The sequence below is a fragment of the Streptopelia decaocto genome, assembly GCF_964273445.1.
Source record: "Streptopelia decaocto genome assembly, chromosome: 6".
NCBI classification, from domain to species: domain Eukaryota; kingdom Metazoa; phylum Chordata; class Aves; order Columbiformes; family Columbidae; genus Streptopelia; species Streptopelia decaocto.
The window spans coordinates 26,948,084-26,969,018 of NC_138660.1; the positions used below are offsets into that span (position 1 = coordinate 26,948,084).

Here is a 20,935-nt window from a genome sequence, read left to right on the forward strand (position 1 = left end):
CGACGGTTTGACACTGAACTACAAAAGCCAGAAACAGGATCAAAGCTGCCATTTGGCAAAACTAATGGGAGGTTTGAGGACAGACTCACTCTGTAACTACCAGAGGCCAAAATAATTAAGAACTTAAACACTGGCTCCCACGCGTCGCCTCAGCTCTCCTGCTCATCTCCACTGTCTCTCTTGGACAAATCTAACACGCAAATGTGATTTACTTTATGTGACACCAGGCAATAAAGAATCTAATTCTATTAGGCTTACTTTTTGCAAAAGCCTGTTTTAAAAGCAGGAATCACAGAGTTCAAACACCAAAACTTGGAAGTTTCAGCTCCCAAGCGGTGTGACCAGGAGACAGATAAAAGATGCCCCAGCCTGATTTGAGAACCTACTTCATTCACAAAAATGACACCGACTTCTTAGAGGATCGAGGTATTTCTGCAGACACACGAGACGTTTCTGTCTGCTCCAGATACCAACACAGCTTCCCAATGAAATATCAAATAGAATTAAGCTTTAAATTATAACTGCTAAAAGAAAATCAAGATCAACGTAAAAAGTAACAGCTCACATGAAAACCATCTAATCCACTTCTCATTCTTCTCTTACAAGACTATTTAGAAGGGGTAGAAAGAGTTCAGATTCTTTTGAGCTACAGAAGCATAAAGAACATTTTAAGTAGAATAGTCTCCTCAATACTATTCTCTCAACCAAAACATGCAAGCAAACAGATTGTATTCAAATGAGAAACCAGTTTTAAAGCATATTTGAAATGGAATGCTTGAATCCTATGAAACAGAAGGAGGGAAGTAACAATCACTGGAGCACACAAAATTTCTTCACCCACAAACTTATTAATGTATTCAAACACGCCTTGTAGTGTCAAAACCAATCGCTGCATGAGTTCATAAACTATAAAAGAAAATTAAATGCTACAATACAGAAGAGTTTTCTGATATGAGCTGAAGCCCTACAATAGCGGAACTAATATTAACTTGATTTCCAAATTCCCAGTGAGCAAACACTAATTTTGTGACGGACAGTAAAGCGTTTCCTTACCAACCACCATCAGAGTGAACTCAAAGCCCTTTTTCACAGACTTGCGGTGAACCTGATTGGGAAGGTTTGCAAACCCGACATAGCCAGGGGTTTCTGGGTTGGTAAACTGAGCGGGCTGTTGCTAAAAAGATAATAAAATAAGACAACAATAAGCAACCATTCAAGACATACGTGTCTGTATAACTGCTCATTCCTCACTTATTTCAAATATTTCTCCAAACACATTTCACTCCAATAAGCTAACGTGGGTGTTTTACCTGTTCTACCAAATGCAAGGGACCAAGAATTAGATGAATCCCAACATGTCAATAACATTTTCAGTCACCACATTGTTTTTGAAGGATTTTGCTGGAAGACCAGTTGCTTCTATTAGCAAATGAAAGAATTAAATCTAAGAAAATCCTTTTCGTAAATGATTCCTGCTCAAAACACAGTAGCACAATGGAAGTTTCAATGAAAATGCAACAGGGAGCTTGTATGCAGCTCTGTGACCAAACTGAATCCTTCCAAGGGTATAAGTAAGTTAACTGCAGAGGTTTTTACTTGCAGGAAACGAATATATGTTTTCATCACTCGATCTTTCAACATTATGTCTTATATATGTGAATTCTTGCTTATTTATGACCCATAAATTGGCATACGGACGCACTGTGAAACACAAGGCAAGTTACGCATTCTACACTCGCAGATTAATATTTAAAAAAGAAATGTCAGTTTCACATTATTACATCAGAAGGCAGAAATGTTATTCTTACCTTAGACATTTTTATGGAAAGTCAGGAACAAATCTGGAAAAAAAATAGTGTTTTTTAGCTTATTAAAAATTGTAGGATAAAAACCAAACAAACACCAAACAATATAATGCCCACTGTTGCACACTAAAGCAAAAAACGAGCGTTCTTGACTGGATGTCCAGATTTTGAATTGACTCTTTGGTATTAACGAGGAGCAGAATTTTCAGCAGCCTTTGTTCCTATTAAGATAATTGGACAATAAATTCAATTAACACGAACGCAGATCACTAAAGACACTAGATGTGTGATAAACCATTTTGAAGTCTGAGGAAGAAAAGTTCGCATCCTTACCGGAAACCAAGCAAACCGAGCACACGGCACTTGAAGCCATCTCACTATTTACAGGAAACAGCTTTTTCAAAGTTCGAAAAACCAACCTATGTATTATTGTTTCTTTTTAAGCCTCCTTCCCCTCAACATTTCCTTTAATGCTCAAGTGGCCTGTAACGAGCTGACAGATTCAAAATGAAACGTTTCCTCCTCCTCTTTCATTTGGATGCTTGCAAACTCAGGCATTTTAACTTCTGTTGCCAAGGTAAGATTTTCACACGTGGCTGCATCGCTTTGAAATACAAAACAGACAGAAAAAAACAAAACAAAACAAACAAAAACACCCGCAAAACCAAAGCAAAACACCAAACACCAAATCCTATACTCTCATCTAACACCTCTATGCAAAAAAGCCTCTTGACAAAGACCTGCCAACACTTCTATCATGCTAACCTGTTCAAGAGATCATATAATTTACTACGGCAATATAAAAATGCCAGATTCTCCTGTACGTTCAAGTGCTGAGTGCTCCAAGTCCTCCTTCTCGTCTCTCCCTGGCCTGCCCTCTCACCAAAAGGTCTCTGTTCCCACTCACAAAGCCCTTATCTGGCCCGCTCCCACCTTCATCCTGCGGATTTGAAATTATCACCATCTGATTCCTTCCATCTTCCAGATTTTGACAAAAGTGTGAGCTCAGATTCATATGAAATGACACCAAAGTTTAGCTCACCGTGATTACTTCACTGCGACCTGCAGAGAGAGAGGTTAGTTCTGAGGGGAGTTTTTCATGGGAAGGACAGAGTAAAGGTGCAAAACACGGAAGCAATTTGGTGTCATTTCACGTGAAGCTGAACTTGCTGACAAAAATCTGGCATCCTGATTACACACACGGAATAAAATCTGGATAACATGCTTCCCAAACGAAATGTCATGCTGAAAATAAAAGACAGGGTCTGCAAGGTCTGTGTTTCAGTCATGAAGCTGGTCTGTTAGCTATGGAGTGTTCAGCTACTGAAGGGGCTACCTGTGAGGCTTTTATCATCATTCAAGATCACTCCAGTAGCCACTCTTCCTTCCAAGGGATGTCACTGATCCCTGCACAACCATTCCCCATAAGGTTTTTCAATGCCAAACAAAACCAGATCCCGCTAAAACACTGAAGAACATTCTTTTAATTCATGAGGCTCGTCTGTCACCTCGGAGGCGGGCGAAGAGCGAAGGAAAGTTTCTCACAGCCACCATGAAATGTGGGAGAGCTATTTATGCAGATGCTGCAGTTACATTGTGTTTTAACACACGGACCAAGCACAGAAAACCTTTCTCAGAAACTCTTTCCCACAGCGTTCCCCTCGGGGAGCGGCTGAGCGCTCCCACGCAGGCCGGATCTTCCTCTGAAGCTGGTCGGTCATGTTCCGTTCCCTCCGGTTTCACCCACTCGGCTGGAGTTTTCTAGGAGAACCGGGGCACCGGCCGTGCCCGCTCTGGAGCGCGGGAACCGCAGCTCCGCGGTCCCCGCCGGCGGATGCTCCAGCCCGCCCACCCCCCGACACCACCATCGGCCGCTTCCTCCTCGCCAGCATCTCCCCCGCACCCCTCCCGGCCGCCCCACCGCCTTCCCTCAGGCCCGGCCCGCCGAACGCGTCCCGCCCAGAGCCGCTTCCCGAAGACCTGGGGAAGGGGCTGTGCTTCACCCCCCGGAAAGGGGCCGCGCAGACGGGCCCCCGACCCCCGAGGGAGGGCGGCGATCCCCCGAGGGAGGGCGGCGATCCCCCGAGGGAGTGGGACGCCCCGCACCCCATCGTCCCTCGCCCGTCTCACCTGCCACCCCACACTCAACCAACGACCCCGGTCGCCGCTCCCGCGCGCGCGCCGCCAAGGGGGAAGGGGAGGAGCCAGGGCGCTCCGCCCCTCAAGCCCCGCCCCTCGAGCTCCGCCCCCGGGGTGTTGCCGAGAGGTGCGGCGCGGGTGCCGGTGCGCATGCGCCCGCCCCGTTCCCATAGCAACCCGCCGGCCAAGGGTGCGTGGGGAGGGTCTACCCGTATGTTAGTAGGTCACGCATATCCCTCTGCTTCACCAAGATGGCGGCCGGCCCCTCGGCCTCGTACCCAGCATAGGCTTCGCTGCGGGCCTACTAGAGGTAAAGCCGGTCCCGGCGCCCAGTGGCGCCGGCCGCGGGGGAGGGCGCCGGGGGATGGGGAGTGCCTCCGGTAAAGCGGAAGGTGGGCGCGGGCTCGGCTGTGCGCCCGGGCGGGTTCCGCTGCCTCCAACAAGATGGCGGCAGCAGAGAGACGGACTCCGGGGGCGGAATGTCTAGCGAGCGCCCGGCTCCGCTCTATGGTCTCGGCCTCTCCCATTGGCGCGGGGCGGCCACGTGCCGCCGGGCCCCGCTCCACACGGGGCGCGGGGGCTGCGCGGGGGTCGCGCTTCGTGCCTGGGCCGCGCCGGCCTTCCCCCGCCGCCCCTCCCCTGGCAGCGGCCTCCCTGCCATGCGCGGGCGGTGGGGAGCGCGGAGCGGACATAAAACCCATGAGTCATGGCCCCACTTCTCCTCCCTCCGGCGGCCGCCCACCCGCCAGGGGGAGTTCCCGAGCTGCCCTTGAGGGCACGGCCGCCTTCCCCCGCTTCCGGCATGGCGGCACGTCCCGGGCTGTGTCTGCTCCGGTCTCTCGGGTCGGAGCTGCCGCCGGTGGCCCCCCAGGCCGGGGCTCTGGAGAAGCGGTTCAGCCTCACCTGTGGCTCTGCAGGGAGACGCCTGTGCGTGACAGTGGGGAAATTCTGCCTCTTCACCCACTTGCCGTGTGGTTTTGTTGCAGGTTATTTATAGAACGCAATCCAGCGATCGAGGGTTAAGTGTAGAGAGTTTGTGATCCTTGGGCTCAGCGTGGCTGTAGCTAAAGCAGCTTGGCGTGTGGTAACTTGCCATGCTGGCCTTCCCCAGATGGCAGGAAGGATTCCCAGCTGGATTCCCAGTTCCTGCCCCTGAAAGATGAGCAGCAAGAGAGCAGGTTGTGCTGGGAATGTTGGTAATAGCAACAGCAGTTCACTCAGAACCAGTGAGATGAGCTAGGGTCCTTGAATTTGCGGCTCTAGTTTAGAATTTGAATCCAATTCACAACTCAGTGAAGATTAGAGATGTTCACAGTCCCAAGGGGTTTGAAGGAGCTGCTTATTTTCCTGTACTGTTGTGTAATGACAGAGAAAATTCTGCACGTTGGTATGTGTTGAATTCCTTTATTGCATGCTTTTTGTTTAGTAAGACAAATGAAACAGCTGCCTGATGATTTAATCTCCATTTTTCCTATTGTTGCTGTCCAAATGCTACACAATTGTTTTCAGTTAGAAGGTGATTTAACGGGTAGTGTAACAGCTTTTACTTTTTATTTTTTTTGCCTCCCAAACTAGACTGGAAAGTGGTGTTTCAGGTATTGTTTCGTAGGTGGATTGGATATTCTTCCCTCTGGTAGAGGAATATACCTCAAAGGCAAGGCAGGAAAAGAAACTGTCATTTGTAGGTACGCGTCTGCTAAAGCTCTATGTCTCCAGCCCTTTGCCTGTTTAGATTTAAGCTGATAGAGAAAGCAGTGTTCCTGTTTGTACATTGACTTTTCATGCAGCATGGCCCAAATTGTAGGCAGGGCCACCTGCATACTTAAGCAGCAAGAAAAATTCAAGCTTTTCCTTCCAAAAAAGTCCACAGTAGTGTAGTTTTTCACAGACCGGAGTGACAGGCACAGGAAAAGCTCTTGTTAGGTGTGGATGCAGCAATATCTGGAGGCCCGTAAATGCAGAGTGGAAGAGCTTTGCCACTGCAGCAAGATACAGTAAGCCTAGATCATTCTCAAAAGACAGTTTTCTAAGTGGCTTCCAAGAAGCAGCTAAGAAATATTACTCTGTGTTTGTCCTATATAAATTGTTCTGGTGTTTCACTCCTGATATGGTGGCACATACTCCTGTCTTCTCCTTTGTTGCAAGTTAAGCTGATTTCTTGTTGTCCTTTTTTTCTTCATCTCCCTCAATTCTGCCTGAAAAAGGTGAAAACGTGATGACACTGCTTCTTATGTATTAAAGGTTATTATGTTCCTCATTTTTTTCATTGGTCTGACTTCTCTAGACTGAGATGATCAGGGAAGAGATTTCCTTTTGATCTGGAATTGGAATATAACATCATGATGTTATGTAGCATAATGGCAATAATAGTAATTTATTTTTGGTAGGATAAGGGCAGTTGTTCTCAGTCAAGTAGCAAGTCTTTTTTTCCAGTTCACATTGAGCTGCTTCTGATGACAGTGTTGTCCATTAGAAGAGAGATCTGTAACCTTGGATTTCATAGCTGTTACCAGCGGAGAGCCACCCAGACAAGCCAGCCTGTGTTGTTTACACCTTTTCAAAGACAACTGGGATGTTTTATTGGTTATAGCACTTCAGCTGATACCTTCTTTCCCAAAACATACTCTTCCTTTTGCATATAGAAGTGTGGTAAGCCTCTAGAAGTGCACTTAGGACTGTGAGAATGTAGGTAATTCACCTGGGTTACTACCAGTCAGATGGTCAGAGCAGTCGGCAGCGGCATTGAGTGTTCAAACTGAATGCAGGTGTGTGGTTGAAAAAGTTCATTCACCACGACTGGGAGGGTATCTGACAATCTGAGCCATGAGTTTCTACGGAATATCAGATTTATGTGAAAACATCACTGTTGGTTTGTTTTCTTTTTTTTAAGTCACTCAAAAATGGTTCAACTTGGTTTTGTATTCAGGAATTCTACAGAAGGAAATCCTCAGACCTGTACTATGCAGATCTTATAAAATGAACCTTAAAGCAAAACAGCAAGACTCTGGCAAGTGTCCTCATGGGTGTTTTGAAACTTCCAAGCAGTACAGATGGGGTCTGGAAATGCCTTTGCACTCTCCTTGCCACCAGAAAGAGAGAAATTGTAGGTCAGGCAGTTCCGTCCGTAGCAGACACCACAGAAATACATGCTGTTTAGCACAATGACACCCCTCTGTAGTGTTACCTTTACAGAAATGCTGTTCTACTCTTGACAAAGACACGTGCAGCTGAAGAAATTGCAACGGGAGTTTTTAAAGGGGGCTGGAAAAGGTATGTTTGCCCAGGGTGTAATGAGGGTAACTGGTCTAAGAGCACGTTACAAAGCCTCTAAAACTTCTGCAACATGGGTCTGCACAAGAATTAAGTAAGTGTTACTTGTATTAAATATAAGAACAGATAAAGAGGAGATGGGAAGGCAGAACTCAGCTGCAGGATGTGGCCTTTGTTCCTCTTCCTGATTACCCCAACCTTGCAAGAAGGGAGCATTGGGCTGTGTTGTAGAGCGTCCTGGGGTTTGCTGGTGGTTTTCTGGTTTGCTTATTGTTTTTGCTGGGGCTTTGGTCTAGAAGCTCTTGCAGTGGAGTCCGTGTTTCCACAAGGATGTGGTGTTTATTGTGGGCTCTGCGGCTGCGGTTGGTGGGGAATGGGGTCAGGAGGCACCAGAGCGGGCGGGTCTGTGGACCCTGGGCATTTGTGCTCTGCTTATTAAGGCAAGGGTCTAGTGTCCCAGGTTTGGGGCTTGTTTCAAGAGCTCTTTTCACTTTAGAAATTCCTAGGTTTAGAAGAATAATTTTGCGTTACAGGCTTATCCTGGATGTGGAGTTATACCTGAGAGAATACAGCATGTGGCTTTATATTTAGCTGTCCTTTAGCTTTAAAAGAAAGACTAAAAATCTGCTGTTAAGATCTTGTGATTTACATTGCCATCGTAAATGGAAAAGTCCTGCATGCCTAGAAAATCTAATAACCTTTTAAATTGTCTTCCTTCTCTGAGCTCACGTTGCCCTGTAGCTCTTGTGTGACTTCAGCAGGAGAGGATCGGCTTGAAAGAAGATGTATCAATAAATGAGGAGGAAAAGCTCTAGCCAAAGCAGGGGGGAAAATAGCTGCTTTATTTAGAATATTTTAGGTGTATAGAAGACTTTGTGTTGCTAGAAGATTTATGTGTTTAAGGTTTTAATTCTAACAAGGAAAAGTAATCAGGCTGTGATGAGTGTTCTGGGTTTATTTTGTTTCATAAGAAACTGATGTGTGTTAAAGCTGAAGTGGTTCTTTTTTCCTTGATTTAGGTGATCTTTGGCGTTTCTACCTACACAAGCTCTGGTGTTTTCCCAGCAGTCTCTCAGAAATATGAATATCCTTTCTAGCAGCTACCATATAATACAGACACTTTTCTCTGAACTTGCTGGTAGACTTCAGTTATTTCTTACAATTCAGTTTTGCTGAATCTTGCATCTGGCAGAACTGTCAAGCGGGCAGAAAAAACAGGGAGAAACCCAAGAGAAAAGACGGACCGTGAAAGGCTCGGTTAGAGGAAATCGTCATGAGTTTAACTCGAATGGAAAAACAGCCCTGGAAGAAGGGAAAGGCTTGGTTCAGTAGCTGTAAAATACCAAGAAATGATGATTCACAGCAAAAGTTTTGCCGTTGAGAGGATTGAATAGCACAGTAATATTAATGCAAACTCCCTTAAATGACGCTGTTTAATTTAATTGTAAAGTAAAATGGATTTTCTTGTTGACACAAAATGGCAGTAGTACCAGCTTCTCTTCCACTCAGCAGCACAGTGTCTGGAACTGTTTTCCACCAAGAAAGAACCATTTGGGAAAAGGTTGGGGATGGAACTGATAGTTGTGGTTTTTTGGTTTTAGCGTTAATGGAAGAAGAGAAGACAAACACCCAAACAAAAACCCCAACAAACCAAATTGCACAAGTGACTTGCATATAAGCATATATCCCAGCTCGGGGTGGTTCTGGTGACAGCATCCATGCGCACAACTGGTGTGCACACCTGGCCTGGTACCTGCGTAAGTCATAGCTGTGATTGAAGATTTCTGGAAGCGAGTGCTAATACGACGACAGTTGATACTCATTTGCTGTAGCATTTTGTAGTCAGATATCCCAGCAACTGGCTGGATTTTAAGGAGGATGGACTTGGAGCCCTGTGGTGTTTTGACTCTTCCATTTCAGTGTGGAGCTGGCAGGACCCAGCTTGTCCCCGTGTTATTAAGCTGATAATTGCTTGTTGGGGTCTCCGTGAAAGTGCTGTGTGACCCCTATGTATTGGGGCTCTGTTTGAAAGGAAGGTTACCGGTGTCATATCTCACAGTGACTGTCATGAGGCAGGTATGGCTGGTTTTTATAAAGGTAACCTCTGGCATATTTTTCATTGGGGATTGGATAACTGGAGTCTTGCATCATTCAAAGGTCAGGCTTGGTTTAGAGTTTTGGCACGTAGCATGGGCATCACTCTCCTGTCCTTTTTCTCCCATCCCTGCTAGTTTTGCCTGACTGATATTTCAAAGGTTTTGCAGTGGTTTGCCTGAAAAAGACTTTTTTTTTTCTTTTTTTTAGAGGAACTCTGAACACCTTGACGTCCATTGCTTAATTCAGGTGGTACCGCTTACAGTAATACCTCCTGCTGGTTCTCTCCCTGTTGTTTCTGTCTGTCTCTGCGCTTCTGGCACTGAGAATTAAACAGGATATTTCACAAAATCAACTGGATGTTTGCCAAGGATAAGGGACAAACGAAGTCTATGCTGAGCATGGGATGGATATGTAGGTCAGGTTAGGAGCAAGGAAGAGAGAAAGGGTCGGAGTTAATGCAGGGAAGCCAGAGAAAGCCCTGGTAGGGCAGGACCAGGGGACGTGGACTTGCTGCTGCTTGGAGCGGCCTTGGGCAAGGAGGAGGGTGTTTGTGTGTCTCCAGTGGGCACTGGGGACTGTCTGGCCTCCCCTGCCCTTCCCAGAGCTTTTTGCTCTTTGCAAACCAGGCCCTGACTGGTTCCATTGCGCAGTAGAAAGTTGGCTGTTATCTCTGCTCAAGTGATAAAGCTGTTTGTAAACCTGCAGCAGAGCGGTTGAAAGGGAAGCCGAGAACAGGTCGTGAAGCAGGCAGGGTGAGAGTACAGATGGGAGGGTGTTATGGTTAGCCTGTTATTGCATAGGCTTTTGTTTTCCAAAGGAATAAATACTTCAGCAGTTGGTGTAGCCTGTGAGGATTTAGGTGCGTGGTCTTACAAGGACCCTTGGAATCTCTGGAGGAAGCAAGGTGTACATGTGTGACTGTTACTTAAAAGCAGAGCTGGTTAAGTAGCATTGGGGAAACTTAAAAGTGAAGTTCTACACCTCCTTTCATAAAAACTCGTATTGCTCCGGTCACTAGTCTGTTAATCCAAAAGACAATAACAATGTGTGAGTGGAGGACTGTACAGCACGAGGTATCAAAGGAAGAAATGTGTACCTAAAATGGCACATGTACCCTTCTAGTTTGGCCCAGAGACGAGCAGGGTGGGACTGCAAATGATTCGGTTATGAAAAGAGGTTTTAAGTGTAAAATAATATTATTTGTAACAATTATTGGAAATAGTTTTACTCCGAGTTCTCGCTATCTCTCTCCTCTTTCATAGCAGGCTTAGAGTGGCCTTGCAGATTTGGAAGAGAAGACCGTCTGGATTTTTCACTGTCAGTTTAGATCACCGTGATGTGATTTTGTCTAACACACCAAGAGTCTTTTGCTTGGCCTGGTAGAGATCAGGAATTAGTGTTTGTCTGTGGGCATGTTGAGCCCCTGTTGCATGCGCTGTGAAAAGGACAAAGGGAGGGTTGTGCTTCAGCAGCAAGGGTCCTATCATTGCTCTTAACAAGTGGCAGTTGGAATCAGATGTTTACTTTAATGCCTCTTCAGAGGAATTGTTGCCAAACTGAAGATTTTTTTTCCCAATTTAAAATTGTTCTCTCCCTCTCCAGAGAAAGCACTAGCTTCCCTGCAAGTTTAATTATTTTATTCTTTGAGAGTTTTGTTTGTCATAATAATTCTAGCTCTTCTGAATCATATTTTCAAGCTGCTTATTGTAACTGAAAGGTAGAAGTAAAGAGAAAAGATCTACAAAACTGGAGAGTCTGGTGTAGCCGTGTGACCCGGGGAACTGGAACTCGGAGAAAAATTACCAGAGTGCATAGGAAGTTTGTAGAAATGGAGCTCCAACATTCTCCTAAGTCTTTGTTGTCCAATAAACGCCAGTAACTGAGGAATCTTTAAAATCTTTTAAGGAGCCATGAACAACCTTGCTTGCTTTTTTTTTCCCCTTTTTTTCCATTTGCTGTGTATATTTACCTAATTGAGTCTGTGAACAAAGAAGTGGTTGTCGTCTTTATAAACAGCCATAAGCAGTTCCTTAAATTCTGCCCTGCGAAGCATCAGTCTGCAAGTACCTGCCAAGGGCCTTGGGGAGTACCGTGACGCTTCCAAGCTAAGGGACACAATCAGCTTTGAATTTTCTATATATAAGATGGTTAATGTGAAAGGGGTTCAGGGCTTTCAAGTCTCTTGTCTTTCCAAGCTACGTGATATGTAGCGCATGAGAGCTTCTGACAACAAAAAAAAACCAGAACACCCCACCTGGTCACATGTTCATTTTATATTGCAATTGCAAAGGCAGAGGGAACAAGAGACACTGAAAGGTGAACAAAAAACTCCAGCTTCGTAGCCAAAGGAGGATGAAGCAAAAGTTGCCTTTTGAAGAGCAGAAAGGAAATAGTGTGCGCTTTGTTCTGCAGTGTCTCCTCAATCCGCACTTCTTTGGTAACTGATATTGAACTGCAAGTGTCAGAGCTGGCTTTGGGGAGTAACTTTGAGCCTAGTTGGTTGTGGGAGATTTGTTCTGCAGTGCAGGTGGGACAGTGAGCAGTGCCGCGGCTCCCTCACCTGTGCATGGTGAGCACACAGTGTGGTGGTAACTGACATTAAAAAGCAAGTTCATATCTGCGTGAAGAGCCCAAATTGAAATTAAAGGTTCTGACTGCAAGTGAGAAACCTTGTTCGCTGTTAGGATAGCCAGGTATTGGAATGGGTTGCCCAGAAAGCTTGTGCAGCTCCGAAAGTTCTGAAGAAATCCCCGAATGCCCTGGTCTGACCCTGCGTCGTGCAGGAGCTTGAGCTGGACGCTCGGAGACTTGGACCTCCAGCATTTCTTTCACTTCTGCATCTCTGTGCTCTTCCCACTTTCCAGTCAACCCATTGGGAATCTTTGTTTTCCAAACCTCATTTGCCATTGAGTCAAGTCAGTGTTCTGTTTCATTGTGAAACTCTAAAGGAACACAGGAAGATACTTTATTTCACTTGGTGGTCCTCTTTAGAAAGTATTCCTTTTCAAAATCTTTATTGGCTCCCCGAGGCCAAGAACCTGAAATTTGCGTCTATTTGACAACCTTTACAATTGCTAAATTTGCCTATAACCCTCTCCGAAATACGGGTGGGAAATTCACCTTGGTCATTTTTGGTCTGAATGTATTACTTCTGTTTTAATCTCATTCCATTTTATCTATTCCACTTTATCTTGGCTATGTGAAATCTTAACTTCTCCTGAAAGCCCAGTTTGTATTAAATAATCAGATTTCTCTCCCAGTGTAAGTGGAAATACAGACTTTGAGCTGTCCTCTGTGGCTTCCTTTTGCTTTGCATTTGGGTTGATTTTATTAAACTGTCCATTGACTTTCTTCCACATCTCTGAAATGGCATTTGTTTTGTCATAGCACCTGGCGTCCAAGGATCACAGCATTCTGAACAACCTGAAATGAAATAATGAGTCCACAGAGTAAACCAGGACTACTGCGTGTGCACAGCCAGGGCAACCGAGAGAATTTCACTGGTCAATTCATCGAATCAGCAGCAAAACTAAGAGTAGAGCTCGAGTCTCTTGACTGGTTTGTCTGCATTGACCACTGTATCTCATTTTCTCACCGTGTCTCTGTGTAAAGCATGCATATCTACCCCTTAACCAGCAGCTTTTCTTCTTTCTGCAGTCAGGTAGCTCAAAGCTACTTGTTCACACTAGAACTCTGTCCACACCACTAAGTTGCTCCTGTTCTTCCTACCTGTTTTGCTTGCTCCTTTTTATAGAGCACCCTGTCATAGTCTAGGAAGAGCAGTGTATATATTGTTTGCTAGCTGACAGTTACATAATTTTATTGTTAGGGTGCCAGGAATAAATAAGTCATTTAAACACCCATTTGGCCTGAGCAGCCTGCTGAGGTTAGCCACCTTCCTTCAAAGTCTGGTCAGCTTTTCTGCTTGTGCAAGAGAATTGCCCTCGACAAACAATGTTGGTTTACCAGAAGAAAGGCAAGTGGTGTTACACTCCCCTGGGACCCCTTATTTCTGCCACCTGGGTCTCATGAGACAAACACATGCAGCCTCGCATGTTTCTTCCACCTCCCTCCCTTTTTCGCAACATGACTAAATGGTTGGAGTTCGGTTTAGTATCTAGGCTGGGATGGACTTTTTCTAGCAGCAGTTCTCTCCTCGCATGTTCACAGTGAGCCTCTGGAGATGGTGAGCTTGCATTAAGGCGGAATTTAGCCTACAGAATCATTTCTTCCTGGTACTGATGTGTGAATGGAGAAGACAGGTGCCTGACGTGCACATCCCTGGGAGTTTCCTTCCTCATGGCAAATAAAGAAAATCTGGTCTCAAAGTCACTGAGACATAAGCGATGTGGACTCATATTCAACCATTTTTTGCTATGAAACTTTTTTCATTCTCTTAGCAGAGTGATCTATAAAATTCAACACTTAATTTCTGTTTAATAGAGGCTTTCCTGTAGAGAGAAAAACATACTATTGAAAGATCCCATGGCAAGCCGTACTGATAGCTTTAGAGCCAAGAACATTTTCCTTGCTTTGGCTGAGAACTCAGGTTCTCTCTGATATACAAGTGCCCTGTGTCCTGAATCCTCTTCCACTGCTTTTTCTAGGATGGTGGAAGGGATTCCCCAGCCCCTTTTCTCCTCGTGCTGCAGGTGAAGGATGTGCCAAGATGCTTTCAGGGGCAGTTATTTTGTGGTGTTCTCTGGCTTCAGTGTGTGGGATAAGCACCCAGAGTACAAAAAGGGTGCTTATTTGTACCATTTTGGAAATATGGAGTTATATTTAACAGGAAATAAAGTCACAGCGCACACTTTGGAGCATACTTGGCTTGCTTTCCAAATAAGGCTTGCAGTTTCTGGCAGGAAAAATAGGGATCTCTTATAAGAACAGAAAATAAGAACAGGCTAGAAGAAATCCTTTGCAAAATCCTAGCTAAGCTGAGGGTGGCCGTGCCAGGAAAGACCAACCTTTTTGTGGTCTTTGCTCCAGTGATTTAGGGAGCTGAAAGTTTCCTCTCTCTTCCCCAGGAGTCCTGGGGTGGTATGATTATGGAAAGCTTCTTAACTCCTCAACCTTTGCTTTCATACTGGTGAACATATGTTCCAAAAAACCAAACCTGTTCACTGTTGGTTTTAACTCTGTGTGCATTCTGTATTTTTGCTGGTCCCATTTCTGTGTCCTCTCTCAAACTGGAGATATAAGCTGCCAATTTGATAAGCTGTGGAAACTACATATTGCCCAAGCCTTCACCCTTTCTGTCTCACTTTGGTGCTCTTTTTGCGAGGCTTTCTTTTCAGTTGTTTTCCAAAGTCATGAAACCAGGATCTGTTGTAATGCTGCCAAAATACGGGATGACAGAGGGAGAGGGGCAGGTTGTTTGTCAAGGGGTTGGGTACCTTCTCTGTCTCCTTTCTCCTCAACTACCAAAAATTCCTATGCCTGGCTTCTTGAGGAGCCATTTTACACACATCTCCATGGGTGTTTTTTTTTCTTTTTTTTTTTGATGTGAGGTTGCACTCATGGACAAGTAGACAGCGCAGGCACAAAGGTCTTACTGAAGAAGAGGGACAGGGTGGGACATGGATGGTTAATGTTGTGCTGACAGGAGGAGCAGCAGGTTGAAATGTGCCTCCTAGCATCCTCCCAATGTGCTTTTATCCACATGCAGAACACTTTTGAACTTAATGAGGTAGGAAAAGTGAGCTCTCCCCTCACTATCCTTTTCCCATATGGAAGATCTTGCTGTAAGGAGATTAGCCTGTGACAGGTTTTCTTTAGCAGAAATGGTGATTTGAGGGTGGCCCGCAGCAAGGTGCTCCGGTGACTCCTGGGCCTGGCAGACTGCCCTCCCACCCCTTGCAGCTGCAAGTAAAGGAAGAGCTGCAGAAACACATGGGGAAGATCCTTCTTAGACAGTCCTGGAGAGGAAGCTGTGATAAAAACCAGCAATCCGTAATGTCCCAGCAACCCCAGTGACTGCAGCAGCATTACGTACAGTTGTCCTGTGGGCACGAGGCAGTGTGTCCCCACAGAGGGCACTGCTGAACTGGATAATAAGAGGGAGTTGAGGGAGAAGGATGTTGGTGTGTCAGTAAGATGCTCTTCTCTGGGGGTTGTGGTGCTCCTCTGGTCCCCCGGTGCAGGGCATGGCAGTACTTACCCTTGCCGGAGTTAATTGGACGCAGTGAAGTTAGAGTGTTGAAAGGAGCGCTGGGGAGATAAACACAAGGGAGTGAACGCACCAGAGCTCACCGTGCACCTCTAGCCAGGTTCAGGGCGCTGGGCTCCACGTGCCACATTACAGCCCCTGGAAGCAGAAGTGTCCCAAGTCTGGAGGTGCCGTGTTTTGTGCAGGTCCCAAAGCTCTGCCTTTGGCTGGGTCGGCACCAGCCTGCTCACGTGTGCCATGCAGGGTGCTGCTGGCATCCGCAGCCTTGATGTGTTTTGTCGGAGGAGCCTGAGCCAGCTCTTGGAGCGTATATGACGTGGCAGCAGCGGCCGCTGCCTTTCTGTGCGGCAGCCTTGTGCTCAGAGCAGCGTCCCTGTGTCCTCGCAAAGACTCACGGACTTTTTGAGGAGAGGCTGGAGTGGGGAAATGGGTCATTGTGGTGCCTGGGCAGTGTGTGAACTCTTGATGATTGTTCTTCTCCCTTTAACGTACTTCCTGATTTTACCCACTAGTGCATTTTTATTTTCAGTGATAAATTGTGTCAAAAAGTTCAAGTGCTTTAATGATATCCGCCCACCCACAGGATCAACAGAGCAAAACTGGAAAAGCTCCTACTCTTGTTCAGTAATACTCAGTAATCATAATTTTACTGAAAGCTAAATACCATCCATGTGTCCATAAATACATCGCATGAATGCCTCTAAAAATTACCGTATGTAATGAAAAGCAGTTATTCCAAAAAGCTTGAAATTCTGTGGTCACAGGTCCACAAAGCAGGTTCTTGCGTTTAGTTTGCCAGGGTCTAGGAGAGAGCAGGGCGTGAATGAGAAAACCAGTCACTAAACAAGTTATGAATGATGAGGAAAATTAATCCTGTGTAGGAAAATGGGCAGAGACTGAGCTAATGCAAAAATCGGTTCAAATTCCATGTATTTTTACACTGATGTGACTTTTTTTCCCTCAGTTCCCTGAGGGTGCAGAACTAATAATTAAAAACATCTATATTGCACAAACTTCAACAAACATCCTCTCTGCAGGAGAGTATTGTGCTTGCTGGCTTGCCTTTCCCGTTCTACACTCTATTCTGAATTAGAGATTGGAATAAGGAGAGGGTCTCTTTTGGGATGCGGAGGGGAGTTGTGGTTGGTTGGTTGGTTTGGTTTTTGTAGTCTTACCTTGCCCTTCTCCCGTCTGCAACTGCAGCATCAGGTACCTGCTGCTTTGGCACAGGCTGTGCCGGAGGAGGAGCGCCCGGCCCTCTGGGTGTTTGCCGTGCTCCGGTGCTGCCCTCCGGTTTCAGACTCACCGGGGCCCTCAGGAGCCGCTGTAGCTCGCTAACCTTGCGTGAAACCGGCCTCAGCCAAAACCAGTCGGTAATGCTCAGCTCTGGGGAGCCGAAGTGACTCTCGGGACTCGGTTCTGCAGCAGCTCTGGCCCTTGCGTCCCGCGGAGCCGCCGGCTCACGGGTGGGAGTCGCTTTCTGCGCGCCGGTGCGGTGTGTGGGGGAAGGCGGCCGGGAATGCTGGCGGGGGGCAGCCCCGCGGGCCGGGCCGTGCTCTGCTCCGCCGCGGCGGGGCGGCCCCGGTGGCGTGGGGCACGCGTGGCGGGCCGGCCCCGCCGGGAAGGGGCATGTCCCGCTGACGTGCGGGCCGGGGATTGGCAGCGGCCCGGCCTATATAGGCGCCGGGGCGGGCGCCGCGCCGCTCTCCCAGGAGCGCTCCGGTTCTCCAGCAGGGCGGGCGAGCGGGCACCGGCCGGAGTGAGTCACGGGGGCGGCCCCTCCATCGCGGTGCCGACGTGGAGGCTGGCGGGGCGGGGGGGGCGGCCCGGCGCGGCCTCGCGTCCTCCCCCGGGCACCGACGTGTCGGCGCCGCCGGGAAACTCTGGGCCAACTTCCCGCCGGCCGGGCCGGGCAAAGTCCGGCAGGGGCCGACTCGGAAAACGGGGCGCTCGGGGCAGCCAGCGGCGGGAGATGGGGGTGGGGCTCCGGGCGCGGCCTCGGCCGGTGCGAACGCGGCTGTGTCGGCCGGTAGCGCCGGCCCGAGCTGATGGGGCCGCTGGGCCCCGTTGGGTGCGCGGGGAGGGGCGGCCCGGGCCGGCGCGGTCCCTCTCGTCGGGAGGAGACGGGCAGCGGCGCGGGTCGAGACGGCTCCACGTCATTCCCCGGCGGCCGGAGGGTTTGCGGTTGGTACGAGCCAAAACGGTCGGCGGCGGGCGCTCGTCCAGCGCCGGATCAGCCACGGAGCGCCGGCGGCGGGCAGCCGTGCCCGAGTCCTGCCGTGACCAGAGGGGCGAGCACCCCGGCCTCGCTCCCTGCGCCGCCGGCGGGAACGAGCGGGCGGCGGGAAGGTGCGAATGCCGAGCTCGCTGCCGCCACCGGCAGCTTCCCAGCGGCTGCGGAGCCGTGCTCGGGGGCTGGCACCGGGCTCCCGCGGGACCACCTTTCCCCCGCTTGCGTGACGCGGCCGCCCCCGGGCTGCAGTCCGGAGGACCGCGTCGGGCTGGTGCTGCCGGGCCCGCACGGGCGGCGCCCCGGGCCCGCGCGGTGACAGCGGGCCCAGCCGGGCCCTTTAAGGGCGCCGCCCCGCCCCCGGTGCCGGCAGTGCTGAGGTGGCGCTGGCGGCGCCGCCCGCCCCGGCCTGGCCTGGGCCGCGGGGCCTGGCGGGGGGAAGCGGCCGGCAGCTCCCCGCCTGCCCCCCGCCTGCCCGTGCCGGTGTCCAGGAGCAGGCGGGCACGTAGTGGGCCCTGAGGCCGCTGCCCCTCTCGGTGTGTGGCCGTGGGAGTCCGGCCCTGGTGAGAAGCACCACCAGGGCCTGTCCCGCCGGGGCTGCGCGGGAGGACGCAGGTTCTTGTGTGCTGGACAGGCCAAAAACAGCTTCTGTCCAAGGGTGAGGGCAGGCAGGGACGGCAGGTCATGGTGTAATGGAAGAGTAAACACGGGGGCAGGTCAGGTGTGAGCCTGGCTGTGTCTCATAAGGCACCAGGTGTACTGAGTCAGGAATCAGTGTGAAGGGAAAGACCCTGTCCTGCCACACAGCAGCTGTGTGACCTTCCAAAACCCAGGGGCCTTGGCCTTTGTTATCTGGGAGAGCTGGTTGGTTTTCGGAAAACATTTTCATGTGTGACCACTCATCTACTAAGAGCTGACCCTGCCCTGCTGGGTGTCAGAGAGAACAGCGGGTGCCCCAGCCAGCCCGGTCCTGTTGCTGGGTGCGATCCTAGCTGCATCTGATTTCAGTTACCCCCAGTAAAAAATGCTAATATTGTTATTAAATGTAGTTTTAAGTAACAGGTAACTGATATTCCTGTGCACGAATGCTGATCTTATTGGCAGTGTAGCTCATGGCTTTGCTTTTGCTTCTCTTCGTACAGATGTTTCCCGTGTGGTTAGGTCTGGCCATTGCTGGAGGTTATTTTTAGGATGATTTCATTCTCTTTATTTTAAGCACAATCTAGACTTCTGAAACTTCTTTTGGCGCACAAAGCCGGTGCTACAGACGGTGTATGAACTAGGCAGTTTAAAACCTGTTGACCCAGTCAGCCACATGCTAGCATGACATAGCTGTAACCTTAGTTTCAAAACCTCAAGTGGAAAGTCAAGGAGATGTAGGCTCCAAAGGCAATGCCTGAGCCGCTGGTTTTGACATTACGTTTAAAATACCGTTCTGATGGCTGCCTCCAATTTTGGCCAGAGATGAATCCCTTAGGCTTGTGATATACCAGATGTTTGAGGTTGCTGGAGAAGAAGAGCATTTCTTCTTAGCTTGCTGTATGGGTGACAAAGCAGAAATTCATACAGAGAAATGTTGCCCTTAGATGTCTCTTTGAATGTTCAGCTCTTTTCTGAGATGGAGGCTTCAAGGAAGATCTCTGCAGCTGGCATGGACACGGTGAAACCAGCAGCTGTGCCTTGAGGTCGCGGCTTGCAGGCAGGCGCTATATTGGGTGTTGTTCACTGGCTTCTCATTCTTACCCTCTTCTAAGGAGCAGAGCATGTGTAAGATGAGCCAGGTGGCGTTTCCCTGAGAAATGAGAGTTACAAGCACGTCCATGCTGTTAGTAAGGCTCCAGCCAGACCCTGGCAGCTGCTTGTGATGTCTAGAATGCTTCTCGCTCCTGCCGTCGTTCCTGTTTGCAGCTTCTGGGAGGTGGTGGCCACCTCCATAGCGATGCGAGGGGCTGGAGTAGCCAATGGCCAAGTCTGCGGGCCCCGCTGAAATAGCCTGGGACAGGTGCCATACCACTAACGCGCTTTCCTTGGTTCTGCAGCAGTCATGTACCACGGACATGTAACCATATGTTACACCATGGTGTAACCATGGACAGCGAGAAGAACTTGGGTATTTCTCTGAGATTAGGTTACAAGCCACCCTTTCGTGTCCAGCAGCAAATGCCTTGCAGAGCCTCCGCGCGCTGCGTGCTGCACTTCGGGCAGCACGGCTGCGTGTGCCTGCCACCTCCTCGGAGCAGATCTGTACAGGTTTAATTGCAACATTAGCTCTGCTGCTTTGATGGTGCAGACGGTGTTGCCTTGCACCTGATAAGAGGCATGTTGAAGTAGGGGAAAATATTCCAGACTTCGCTGGGCGCAGATTGGGCCTGTGTGGCTCAGTCGCATAACTTGTTCTTCCTTCTTTTCCTTCTGACTGTGTCGCTTTCCCTTACTGTGTCACAACATAAGCATGATGCAAGGTGCCACATCAGCGATGCCGTTGGGAGGTCAGAAATGGCAGCTGTCTGTTCCCGGAGCAGTGGGCGAGCAGCACTGTGTGCGAGGGGCCGCTTGTCCCATGAGCAGTCAGAGGCACTGGGTTTTAGGAGAGTACAAGAGCACGCGTGGCTGCTGGGGAGGCTCCGGTGCTGAGGAACTGTTGTACATCTGGCAGAAGGTGTACTGTACCAGCTTTTACATTCTTACTTAGTTTCCTAAACGCTTTCTCAGTAAATCTGCAGATCCAGGTACAGGAGATATAAAGCTGCCACCAACAGAGTATTTTTTTTCCTGGTTCCATCTTGTGTATGTGTTTAAAGTAGTCCATGTAAACCAGCGTGGGTTTTTTTCTTCCGACTTGCAGACTTAGGCCTGGAGACAGAGTTCAGTGCCTGGTACATGATCTTATTACAATAAAAAAAAAAGAAGAGGTGGACTGGCCAGCAGCTGTGTGTTGCTAGCCCTGAGTGTTTGCCTTAGTTTGTGAGGATGTCTGTTTTGATTCACCCAAGCTCCACTGAACTACATTCCTAACTTCTGACTGATGGCAGTGGTGTTGGCAGGTTTTCAGGTTGTTAGTTTCCTCTGACTAGATGTTGATGCTCTCGCTTGCAACCCTGAAATTTCATGTCTGTCTTGCACATCTGTTATTAGTTGACTGTATTTTTGCCTGATACTGGATGGCTGCTCTTGTAGCCAGTGTGATGAAAGAGTCGCTACCCCAGGCTTCCTGCTGTGAAGTTT

At 48.6% G+C, this 20,935-nt stretch overlaps 2 protein-coding genes across 6 annotated transcripts in view; one reads left to right on the forward strand and one right to left on the reverse strand.

Moving 5' to 3' along the window:
• The window catches only part of SEPTIN2 (septin 2), a 122,201-nt gene that overhangs the window by 18,249 nt on the left and 83,017 nt on the right, over positions 1-20,935 (reverse strand). For 3 of the 4 annotated variants that reach the window (XR_014184397.1, XR_014184398.1, XM_082056224.1), the window contains exons 1-3: positions 3,936-4,026; positions 1,809-1,841; positions 1,054-1,174 (exon numbers count right to left, since the gene is read on the reverse strand). Coding sequence is in view for 2 of the 4 variants with exons in the window: in XM_082056224.1 (XP_081912350.1) it covers positions 1,054-1,174; positions 1,809-1,817 (130 nt within the window). In the remaining 2 variants the exon portion in view is untranslated. Of the gene's footprint in view, positions 1-1,053; positions 1,175-1,808; positions 1,845-3,935; positions 4,027-20,935 lie in introns of those variants that run through there. The other variant, XM_082056223.1, reaches the window with a different exon arrangement.
• The window catches only part of HDLBP (high density lipoprotein binding protein), a 40,848-nt gene continuing 24,031 nt past the window's right edge, over positions 4,119-20,935 (forward strand). The window contains exon 1 of one of the 2 annotated variants that reach the window (XM_082056597.1): positions 4,119-4,254. The gene's annotated coding sequence lies outside the window, so the exon portion shown is untranslated. Of the gene's footprint in view, positions 4,255-17,154; positions 17,240-20,935 lie in introns of those variants that run through there. The other variant, XM_082056598.1, reaches the window with a different exon arrangement.